Source organism: Odocoileus virginianus, chromosome 6, assembly GCF_023699985.2.
Source record: "Odocoileus virginianus isolate 20LAN1187 ecotype Illinois chromosome 6, Ovbor_1.2, whole genome shotgun sequence".
Taxonomy (NCBI): Eukaryota; Metazoa; Chordata; class Mammalia; order Artiodactyla; family Cervidae; genus Odocoileus; species Odocoileus virginianus.
The window spans coordinates 5,113,175-5,125,229 of NC_069679.1; the positions used below are offsets into that span (position 1 = coordinate 5,113,175).

General features: G+C 39.3%; 1 protein-coding gene and 1 non-coding gene across 8 annotated transcripts in view; one reads left to right on the plus strand and one right to left on the minus strand.

The window, feature by feature from the left end:
* The window catches only part of TXNDC16 (thioredoxin domain containing 16), an 86,604-nt gene that overhangs the window by 22,525 nt on the left and 52,024 nt on the right, over window positions 1-12,055 (plus strand). For all 7 annotated transcript variants that reach the window (XM_070468622.1, XM_070468619.1, XM_070468617.1 and 4 more), the window contains one exon: window positions 7,196-7,317. In XM_070468622.1, coding sequence (XP_070324723.1) covers window positions 7,196-7,317 — 122 coding nt within the window. The remainder of the gene's footprint in view (window positions 1-7,195; window positions 7,318-12,055) is intronic.
* On the minus strand, window positions 7,766-7,868 carry LOC139035743 (U6 spliceosomal RNA). Its single transcript, XR_011488462.1, has one exon. It is a non-coding gene; the product is annotated as a U6 spliceosomal RNA (small nuclear RNA).

Genomic DNA, 12,055 nt, shown 5'->3' on the forward strand with positions numbered 1-12,055 from the left:
AGGTGAAAGCTGTATTCTTAACATCTGTATTTACAGCAAGGTTTGGAGAAGAGCTTAAATTGTGAATCTCTGAGTTTATATAGGAGCTGGCATATCTACTTTTTCCTTCTAGAGATAGAGCGCTTATCTTTTTCTCTGGAATTTAAGTAAATTGCTTGGGGTGGGAGATAAAGGCTTCTTTCCCTAAATATAAGAGTGTAACTCCAGGGAAGATAAGAAAGGTTTTATTACCTTTGAATGGAAGCAGATGGCTCCAGAGAAAAGAAGACAAGATTAAGAGGAGACATTTTCCATCTTTGTGTCCTGTCAGTTTTCACCTTCAGGAGAGCTGGGCTGTACAGGAACACTGAGAAATCTAGGAGAAGTAGTCTTCTAACAGAGGCATATATAATATATATTTATGGCGTGGATGCATTTCAGTTCAGTTCAGTCGCTCCGTCGTGTCTGACTCTTTGAGACCCCATGGACTGTAGCATGCCAGGCTTCCCTGTCCATACCCACTCCCGGAACTTGCTCAAACACATGTCCATTGAGTTGGTGATGCCATCCAGCCATCTCATCCTCTGTCATCCCCTTCTCCTCCTTCCTTCAGTCTTTCCCAGCATTAGGGTCTTTTCCACTGAGTCAGTTCTTCGCATCAGGTGGCCAAAGTATTGGAGTTTCAGCTTCAGCATCCAATGAATATTCAGGACTGATTTCCTTTAGGATTGACTGGTTGGAACTCCTTGCAGTCTTTCAAGAGTCTTCAACACCACAGTTCAAAAGCATCAATTCTTTGGAACTCAGCTTTCTAGTCAGCTCTCACATCCATACATGACTACTGGAAAAACCATAGCTTTGACTAGACGGACCTTTGTCAGCAAGGTAATGTCTCTGCTTTTTAATATGCTGTCTAGGTTGGTCATAGCTTTTCTTCCAAGGAGCAAGCATCTTTTGATTTCATGGCTGCAGTCACCATCTGCAGTGATTTTGGAGCCCAAGAAAATAAAGTCTCTCACTGTTTCCACTGTTTCCCCATCTATTTGCCATGAAGTGGTAGGACCGGATGCCATGATCTTCATTTTTTGAATGTTGAGGTTTAAGCCAGCTTTTTCACTCTTCTCTTCCATTTTGATCAAGAGGCTCTTCAGTTCTTGTATGCATTTAGTGTAAATATTTCAGAGTTTCACAAGAAACTGATGATTGGTTTATGGAACTGGAATGGGAAAGCTAGGATGGGAAGAAAGAATTGGAGGTAGACTTTTCACTCTTCAACTTTTCAGATACTTTTTGAGTCCTACAAAAGTGTTAAAATGTGCAAAATAAATAAAATTTAAAATAGAAATAAGATTATAAATTTAGAGTCTAAAAATCCTTAGCTCTATTTTCTAAAATATACATAGTCAAAAAGTTTGGTAACTGTAAGGAAAATTTCACTTCCCAGCTTTAAGATGGCATTAAGAAAGGTAATATTTAGAAAAAGATAATATTTAGTGTTACTTCACCAAGTAACAATTAATCTTTATTTGTTGATTGAGAAAACCTTATGTTACACTCCTGAGGCAAGTCAGATAGAGATATAGGAGACTGAGGCACTGTAATCTCAAAGGTGGGCTTCCCTGGTGGCTTAGATGGTAAAGATGCTAATAAGGCCATTACCCCCACTAGTTGTTGACGTCTAGAAATCATCACATGATCCAAAAAGGAAAGATTGTCTAGTGCTATAAAGAAACACTTAAATCTCATTAACTCTTTATTAAGATGTGCTAATTGATATACTTGTGGCAATATTTAGTCAAATGGAAGGTTTCTTTCCTCTTAAGGTTAATATACTACTGACAATAATATGAACTACGAATATTATGGGAATTATTTTCAAATATCATAAATTCTGCTAACATTTTATTTTTAACACATTACTGCAGAACCTGGGTCCTGAGACTTTAGGTGATGTTGCTGGAGAGCCTCTGGGAAGGATCCTACTGGAGGTGTCTTCCTCTAAAACTCCTGAACTGTGCCCAGGCTGGTCCCTTCCTGATAGGTTTTGAGCTGTTGTTAAATCCTTTCTGTCTATCAGATTTGTTCCTACCCAGTATTGTCACCTGGGTTCTTGTTTGATAGTGACATACTGAGAGAAATTGTAATAAAATAATTGCTTGTCTTAGATTTGAATTCCTCACAGCTCCTTGTTAATTTGGTAGTAACTAATATTGTAAACACACACCCACCTCTATCACCACAAGCATCCTGTTTTGGTAGTAATGGTTGTATGCCCAGAGTGTGCCCTCTTATACACGGTCCTTCTACCAGAGCATGGCGTCGTGCATGACATGTGTTATGTGTTCAGAAAATATCGGATTGGTGGAAGAATGAATTGGGAAGCTTCACTTTTTGGTTGTTAAAAATTGGAGTAGCAGAAATCTTATGTTATAAGCCTGTAAGATTATTTCTAGTGATAAGAATTTTTTAAGTGGTAAGATAGTTGGAGAATGTATAACATATGACAAAAAGACCAAGACTGATGCTTTGCAGAAAGATCCTACTGGAAGTATCTTCCTCTAAAACTCCTGAACCAGGCTGGTCCCTTCCTGATGTTTTTGAACTTTATTACTTGTTTTCTCAATTCACGTTTCACTGGCTTCAGTTTGTTTTTTTAATTGTATTGTTTAGAAAATGCTTTATGAAGTATTTGGGATATTTCATTTTATACATGGATCTGCCTTGTGTAATATACAGTCATCCCTCAGCATTGGAGGGGGACTGGTTTCAGCACCCCCTCGTCCCTCCCTCTCTGACCCCCTCTCCCTCATACCAGCATCCTCAGATACTCAAGTCCCTTACATGTTAGCATATAACCTATGCACACCTTCCTGTAAACTTTAAATCATCTCTTAGGTTACTTAGCCCAGTACAGTGTGAATGCTGTGTAAGTAGGTGTCATTACATGGCAAATTCAAGTTTTGCTTTTTAGAACTTTCTGGAATTATGTTTTTGGAATACTTTCCATTCACAGTTGGCTTAATCTGTGAATGCAGAACCCACTGGCCAATTGTAATTAATTAGATAAAGTAACTTGTCTGTCTCTTTCCCCGTGCTGTTGCCCTCTTTTCCCTCCTCCCTCTTTATCTTCATTTTGCCCTGCGGGTTTTGGTAAGGCAAAATAGAAGGTAACAGTTCCTTTTTATTGGATTTTTTAGAATTTAATAGTGACAGAACATAATAAAAAGTGGGTTTTTTTCTGAAAAAAGGCTGAGCAACCTGCTGCTCTAAAAGCAGGGTAGAGTAGACTCCTGAATTCCCCCTTTTTTCTGACACCCACTGAATTCTTGACCATATATTTTATGTGCCTAGTGGTTGTATTAGGAGAGTCTCAGCAAGAGTATGCCAAGGGAAAGGAAGGCCTTTCTGGGGCAGGAAGAGCCCCCAGGTCAGAGCAGGCTCATGGTGTTTTATCGCGTCTTTGGAGCAGGAAGATCTTAAAACAGATTTTTCCTTTAACCCATTTCTCCTCCTCGGAACTGGAGTAAAGGAGCACTGGCTTGTGGAATGGATCCAGAGATCCCTAGGTGTCCCTGTATCCTGGAAGTTAACATTTAAAAATACATATTCAAGTTAGGGACGCCTTTGGGAATAATCCCACAGATCATGAGATTATGAATGTCATTAGTTTTGGTTATTATTACCTCGTGGATCACTCGCTTGCTCAGTCACTCGTTTGTGTCTGACTCTTTGTGACCCGGTGGACTGCAGCACGCCAGGCTTCCCTGTCCATCACCAGCTCCCAGAGCCTACTCAAACGCATGTCCATAGAGTTGGTGATGCCAGCCAACCATCTCATCCTCTGTCCTCCTCTTCTCCTCCTTCTACCTCGTAGATAATGACTCTTTAATAATAATAAGCTTTGGGACTTTAGACAAGATAGCCTCTTTAAGCCCCATGACCTTTTCTGTAAAATGGAGTTAATGATAGTCCTGATCTCAGATGGTTGCCATGAAAATTAAGCAAGACTAAGAGCATGCCTGGGTGTTCTTAGTTATAAACCCCCAAATCTGGGTCTGACTGGCTTATGCAGAAAAGAACTTGGAGAGGGTAAAGGGAATCTCAGTCTCACTAGAAGGGTTGGAGAACTGGAGTAGACTTACGTGGCTCTGAGTCAGTCATAGTCGTGACACAGAGCTGGTCTCAGGAGGACTGCTGCGTCTCTGCTTGTCATCAGATGCCACAGCTTGCGTTGCTAGCACTGCGGCTGTCATTAGCGGTGTTGTCATCCCTGCCTTTGAAGCTGACTCTTGCTGCTACTGCTTCTGGAAATAATTCTGCACTGTCCCTGATTCTGTACATCACTGGCTCCCAGCTTAGGATGTCAGACAAGTGATTTTGGGCCATATAGCCTAGCAACAGGGAACCTGGGAAGGCAAATTTACAAAATGACCAGCTTGTATGAAGGGACTTGGACTTTGCTCACCATGAAGACTTAGAAAACTGGGAATTTCCAAAGCAAGAGAGTCAGTCAGTCCCAAACTGATAAATTGCCACTGCTTATAATATACTTAGTACTATGCCTGACAAGTGGGAATTGTCCCCCCAGACACTGGCTTTTATTAATTTATACTTGCCTGTCTTTGAGGAAAAAGTTAGATTTCTACTCCTAGGTTTGATTTTTGAAGCAAAAAAAAAAAAAAAAAATTGCTACTAGAGCAGTAAAGCTAAATGGATGGATGTAATTCCTAAGCAGAGAATTTACATGGCAGTCCGATTATGTTCACTAGATGGTGCCTCCCAGTGATTTTGAAGTGACTTGAGGGTAATTCTGGTCTTGCTAGCCAAAATGTATAAGCAGCCAGTAACCCAGATTGCCACTGAGACTTTCTTGCTATTTATTAATTGCCTCTCTTTTTACCTGGTTTACCATTTATGAGGGGTCAGTAATAACATAGTTTAGAAAGTTACAGGCAAAGTGTCAAAAAACCTGGGTTTGAAAATCTCTACCAGTGACTACTGGTATATCTTGGAGCATGTTACTTAACCCCTGAGATTCTTTCCTCTGTGTGTCTGTATATGTGTTCTTGCGCGCGTGCGTGTGTGTGTGTGTGTGTGTGTGTGTGTAACAAGAAATTTCCCAAGAATATCATTGAGGATTTAAATGTGCTAAGTCGCTTCAGTCATGTCCGACTCTTTGTGACCCTGTGGACCATAGCCCGCCAGGTTCCTCTGTCCATGGGATTCTCCAAGCAAGAATATTGGAGTGAGTTGTCGTACCCTCCTCCAGGGGATCTTCCCCACCCAGGAATCGAACCTGCTTTTCTTACATCTTCTGCGTTGGCAGGTGGGTTCTTTACCACTAGTGCCACCTGAAGATTTAAATGAAAATGTGAAAATATCTAGGAAATAGTGAGTACTGCTCAGTAAATATTGCTTTTAAAAATAAAACAAGAGCCCTGGGAATTACAGAACTTCAAGTTTCACATTTCTTTTAAAAAGTGGAAGAAATCTGTGATATGTAGGTAAATATTTAAGCAGTGTAACTTAGGGCAGCCATTTCAGGGTACCCCTGAAGTTATGATATTTTCACAGTAATATTGAGATGTTTGCCTTTTTCACTTTCATTGTTTCATGAATTCTCTTTCTAAAGACTACGTGATGTGTGTGTGGTGTCATAACAGAGTGAACAGAGAAGCAAATACGAGAATCTACCTGTCTTCTATTTAGTTCAGTGTTATAGAGATTTACAGAAGTGTAAAGCAATGCCATTCTTTTTATTAGACTTTTCTTTCGTTTTGAAAATTTTGTTTTTAATAAGTGTAAATGTGCAATGGTGTTTATTTTTATTTTTTAAAGAATTAACATTTTAAATTGCTGTTTTAATTTCTATTTTGGCAACTATTGATAGATGAGACCTACGTAAACGAAAACCCATTGAAGAGCTCAGTAATTTTTAAGGGTATAAAGAGATTCTGAGACCAGAAAATTTGAGAATTGCTATTTTAGTGGAAAGTGCTATGTTTTCAATAAGAGGAAACTATGATTGACTAATTTATTGGACTGAACCTTGGGCTTCCTTGGTAGCTCAGACAGTAAAGAATCCACCTGCAGTGAGGTTCAGTCCCTCATCTGGAAGCTCTCCTGAAGAAGGGAGTGGCTACTCACTGCAATATTCTTGCCTGGAGAGTTTCACGGACACAGGAACCCGGCAGGCTGTAGTCCGTGGGGTCACAAAGAGCTGGACATGACCGAGGGACTAACATATTTCCTTATTTATGTGTATGGACTTGGAACAACTCCAAAATTCATAAAGTCTAGCTTAACAACAATACACATACAGACAGAGACATGCATGTGGAGATTAAGTGGAATTTGTTGTTAGTCACAGAGAATTTATATAGAAGTAGAAATTTTTAAAAGGAGATTCTTTTCAATGAACTAATGTGATCAATTATTCTGATCTATACATTAAATGTACCAGGTTCTATTCTAAGTTATTATGGATATACTGACAAAATAGACAAAGTCCCTGCCTCAAGAAGGTAACTGTTTAATGAGAGAGGCAGGGATAAACAAGTAAAAAATATATATGAATAATTATAAATTGTGATAAGAACTACATAGGAGCACATATTATGAAATTCAAGAGGAAAATGATGCAGACCTACTTATACAAGGGAGGCTTCTCTAAGTCAATGATTTTTAAGCTGAGACAGTATGTATGAGAAGGAGCAGAGGGAATAGCTTTCTGCAAAGAGAACGGTGTATGTAAAGACCCTGAGGTGTTGCCTAAAGTAGGGTAGACATGAGGAATGGCAGAACAAAATGATGTTGGAGAAGTAGGCAAGATCTAGGCCATGCAGGGCCTTATAGGCAATGGAAGGAAGGCTCTAGTTTAGACATGTGAAGGGCTCAAATGTGTCTATGGCTGAGAGGTTTGTAAGGGATTATTTGGCCAGAAGAGAGTGTTAGTAAGTACAGTGTATATTGAGGTAGTTGTGATAGAGGATAAGCAGTTATTTCTCATAACTGTCCCTGGTTGATGTTCTCAGTGACAGAATAATGACTTAGTGATTTTAATTCAGTATTGAAATTCCTAGGTTCTTACTACTGAGAGTTTGTTCAGAAGATTAAATTTCTTTTTTGATTATGTTCTTTAACTTACTCAAAATATGTATTAAATAACTAAGTGCCTGCCAGATTTTTCTACCAGTTATATCTCTGTTTGTTTCAGTGCTCTTCTTTTTAATGAAGTAAAATATATTACCACCCTGGGAGACCTTCAGAACATAGAAAATGCTCTAAAAGGAAAAGGAAACATTGCATTTGCGTATGTCAGAGCCATTGGAACACCAGGTATTTATCAACTTTGTCTTTAATCTTTGCTGTGCCTCTATATATGTGTGTCTATGTTGAAGGACTTAATGTATTTTAACTACCATTGTAATATTTTAAAATAAATTTAAAGGCTCTTTTACCATTACATTTTCTTTCTTCAAGTAGGCAGCATAGTACAGTGATTGAATAAGAACTCTGGAGCCAGACACCTAGGTTAAACTCCCTGTCCCACCAACTACTTACAGTGTGACCTCGGTGTGCTCAATCATGTCCAACTCTTTGCAACCCCTTGGACTGTAGCCCACCAGACTCCTCTGTCCATGGGATTCTCCAGGCAAGAATACTGGAGTGCGTTGCCATTTCCTCCTCCAGGGAATCTTCCTGACCCAGGGATCGAACCCACGTCTTCCGTGTCTCCTGCATTGGCAGGCGGGTTCCTTACCATTAGCACCACCTGGGAAGCCCAGAAAATACAGAACGCTTCACGAATTTGCGTGTCATCCTTGTGCAGGGACCATGCTAATCTTCTCTGTATCATTCTAATTTTAGTATCTGAGCTGCTGAAGCAAGCATATGACCTTGGACAATTGACTTATTTAACCTGTTCCCTGGTCACTAAGATGGTGAAAATAATTGTGCCTACCTCTTAGTTTATTGTGAGAACCAAGGGAATTTGAAAAAATAAAAAGGTTCCTGGCACATAGTAGGTGCTCTGTGTCTGCTATTACTGTTTTTTATTTCCTAACAGTCCTCATGGTACCTGATTTAGTATTCAGTAGTTTATAGTATTTGGTAAATGTTGTTGGCTGACTTGACTTCCTTTTTTATTTTGGTGTTTGCTGTTTATGACATATTTTTCTTGACTTTTAAAAAATTTTGACAACATCACCTTAGCCTTAATAGGTAATTTTGTCATAAAGAAAATTATAAATGTTTTATAAACAAATAATTATTATGCTTTCATGATTTTTATTTGTTAATGGTATAACTTGGACATGTTAATATAAAATGTTGTTAAAAACATTTAAAATTGTATATGCTGTATGAAATAAAATAATTTATTGGAAAATTCTGTTTTTACAGACATAAAGCTTGATGGCTACATGGTTTAAACAATGTACATGTAAAATAATACCCCACAATCAACCTGTTTATTGTTTACTTTTCAGGGCCCCTCAGGTATTGTATTTTGTCCATAGTCTGTAATTAAAGTCAGTAAGAGGGATGAACTATACAAGGACTTACACTGTCATAATGGAACCAGAAATCCCTGATTTATATTTTATCAGGATCAGTCTGACTTCTGGGTTTGGAATAGAGTAGAAGGAGCAATAGTAGAATAAGGGAGAAAATCAGGAAGTTATCACAGTAATGCAGGCAGGAGATGGTGGTGGGTGGCTTGGAACAGGGTATCAGCAGCAATGGCAGTGAAAATACATTTGAATTTTAGCCATAGTTTGGATTGTAAGAGGTACTGAATTTTCTGACATATTGGATATAGATTGAGAAAGATAGCAGAGACAAGGATGGCTCTAGGATTTTGGCCTGAGTTCCCTCCCTGAATGGTGAAATTGCTAATAACTAAGGTGGGGCAGACTGGAAATAGTTTGGAGAAGAAAGCTCTAGAATCGACTTTTGGACACCATACTTGTGAATTACCCATTAGACAGCCAAGTAGCGATATCATCAAGGTAGTTGTAGTTGGATATTGCTAGTCTGCATTTGATGGTGGAATACAGACTAGGGATAAACATTTATGCCATAAAGTTGTGAGACCAGAGGACATCACGAAGGGAGTGAGGCTAGATTGAAAAGAGAAGCCTGAACTCATTAGATACGTCATCTTTCACGGGTCAGTAGAGGAGGTGGAAGGAATGACCTGTGTGTCACAAAGTGACGAGAGGGTTTTAGTGAAGAGAGAGTAGCAATTGAATGAAAGGATGCTGAAAGATTGACTAGGATAAGAACCACCGGTTGGCCATTATGCTTAGCAATATGAAGTTACCCATGCCCTTGATACACATGATTTTTGTAGAGCAGTAGGGATCAATGCCTGCCTAGGGTATAAGAGAATAGGCAGAGAGCAACTGGAGACTGTGGCTATAGAGTCTCATATAAGATTTTGCTATTAAGGGAAGGAGGAGATGAGGCAGTGGCCGGAGGAGTATGTGGGGTCGAGTGAAGAATTTTTTAAGAAGCGTATTTGTATGTTGACATGAAAGATCTTGTAGAAAAAGGAAAATACATTATGGAGAAAAAGGAAGGGAAAATTATTGGAACAACATCTTTGAGTAGACTTGGGTAGATGGAATCTAGTGAATGGGGGAAGGGGTGGCTCTTTGCTGGGAGCGTGGAAAATTCACCTATGGTATTAGGAGAGAAGACAGAGAATATTGGCATCAATTTAGTTAAGGGGGCAGATACATATGGTGCTGGGAACTTCTTTGGTTTTGCTTAATTGATTCATTTTCTTAATGAAATAGAAATAAAGTGATCAGATAGTGTGAGGAAACAAGGGATGAACTAATTGTTTTAGAAGGCCTGAAAATAAAGAATGGCTGTTATGCAGCAGTAATAGTTGATGCCAGTAATCTAAAATGAGACCATGGGCATGGTTATGCTAGCAGGTTCTTGTTTTCTTCCCGCAGTCATATTCACTTTTATGGGTGTAAGTGCAAAACAGGCAGATTGTTTGATTTAACTTGGATTGTGTTTTAGCTAGACAGGCGGATAAGTGACTATAAAGACTGACCATGGAATTTAAGCTGGACTAGGAGGGAAGAAAGAGGACCTGAGGTGGGTGAAGGACAGTGAAAATGTAAGACTGTAAATTCCGGAAGGTTAAAGTTGTGTACTAGACAAGTGACCCAGAGATGGAAGGGTGTGTGCATGTGTGTGTGTGTGTGTTTGGGGGGGAGTGCTACACATTGAAAATTAGGAGGATTTGCAGATTGGTGATTACAAGCCTGAAGTGGGACAGTGACCATGAGTGGTTAAGGTAGGGCTGAAGCGAAATCACTGGAGTTTCCAGATAAGACCAAGGACTGAAAGGCTAGGATTTTGCGAGGAACATGTATGGGGATAGGAAAATCGGAGAGCGTGACAGTGTGACAGAAGCTAAATTTTTCATGAGATGAGGGGGATTAATTCTGGCTGGGTTAGTAGATGACTCCGACAAGGCAGAGTGGTGAGTGGAATAATCTGATGAAATGTGATTCAAGTGATAGAAGTTTAGGTCAGGGAGGGGAAAATAACTACCTGGAAATGGCAGTGAGAAAAAAAGGGAAAATAAGATATGGAAAGGAAGAAATTCTCAAAGGAATGCTTTAAGAAAATTTCTCAGAACTGAGGGATTTGAGCCTCCAAATTGCAAGGGTTCACTGAATCCCAGCAGTGTTTAAATGTAGAGCCATGCCAGAGGATCTCATTTTGAATTTTCAGAATATTGGGAACAAACACTATTCTAAAATTTTCCAGAAAGAAAAAAGTATGCTGTTTAAGGATCAAGAATCAGGATGACTTTGGATTTGGGAGCCAATGAAAATGGAGGAATGCTTTCAAAATTCTTAGGGGGAATGACTTGAACCTAGAATTCTATATGCAGACAACTATAGTTAGTTATGAAAGTAGAATAAAGCCACTTTGAGAAGGTTAAGGTTGCAAAAAATGTTTATTCCATATATCCTCTCCCAGAAAGGAGCTAGAGAATGGGAGCAAGGGAACAAATTAGTCCCGAAGATGAGGGTAATAGGCCAAGGCCCCAATACAAGAGTGAGAATCAGAATCCCCAGGACAGTAATGAAAGTGAGCTCCTAGGATGAAAGTTGGGGCAGGTTGAGTAGCAAGAGTCCTCGTTCAAGCAAATCAGAAGACTCTGCATAAATGTCTGCAAAGAGAGGGAATGGATAGTAAAACAGATACATTTGAAGTATTGGGGGCCTAAGACAGTTGCAGAAGAGTTTAGGGATAAATTAGCAAGGAATGTAAACAAAAATTTTTAAAAAGATACTTATAACTGTAGTGAAAAAATTCTCAAAAGGAAATTGTATTTACTGAGTCCCAACAATATGAAACCATGAACTTCCAGATGTTCAAGCTGGATTTAGAAAAGGCAGAGGAACCAGAGATCAAATTGCCAACATCCGTTGGATCATTGAAAAAGCAAGAGAATACCAGAAAAACATCTACTTCTGCTTTATTTATTACGCCAAAGCCTTTGACTGTGTAGATCACAACAAACTGGAAAATTCTTCAAGAGATGGGAATACCAGACCACCTTACCTGCCTCCTGAGAAATCTGTATACAGGTCAAGAAGCAACAGTTAGAACTGGACATGGAACAACAGACTGGTTCCAAATTGGGAAAGGAGTACGTCAAGGTTGTTTATTGTCACCCTGCTTATTTAACTTATATGTAAAATGCAAAATGCCAGGCTGGATGAACCCCAAGCTGGAATTAAGATTACTGGGAGAAATATCAATAACCTCAGATAACACAGATGGCACCACCCTTATGGCAGAAAGCGAAGAACTAAAGAGCCTCTTGATGAAAGAGGAGAGTGAAAAAGCTGGCTTAAAACTCAACATTTGAAAAATGAAGATCATGGCATCTGGTCCCACCACTTCATGGCAAATAGATGGGGAAACAGTGAGAGACTTTATTTTGGGGGGCTCCAAAATCACTGCAGATGGTGACTGCAGCCATGAAATTCAAAGATGCTTGCTCCATGGAAGAAAAGCTGTGACCAACCTGGAT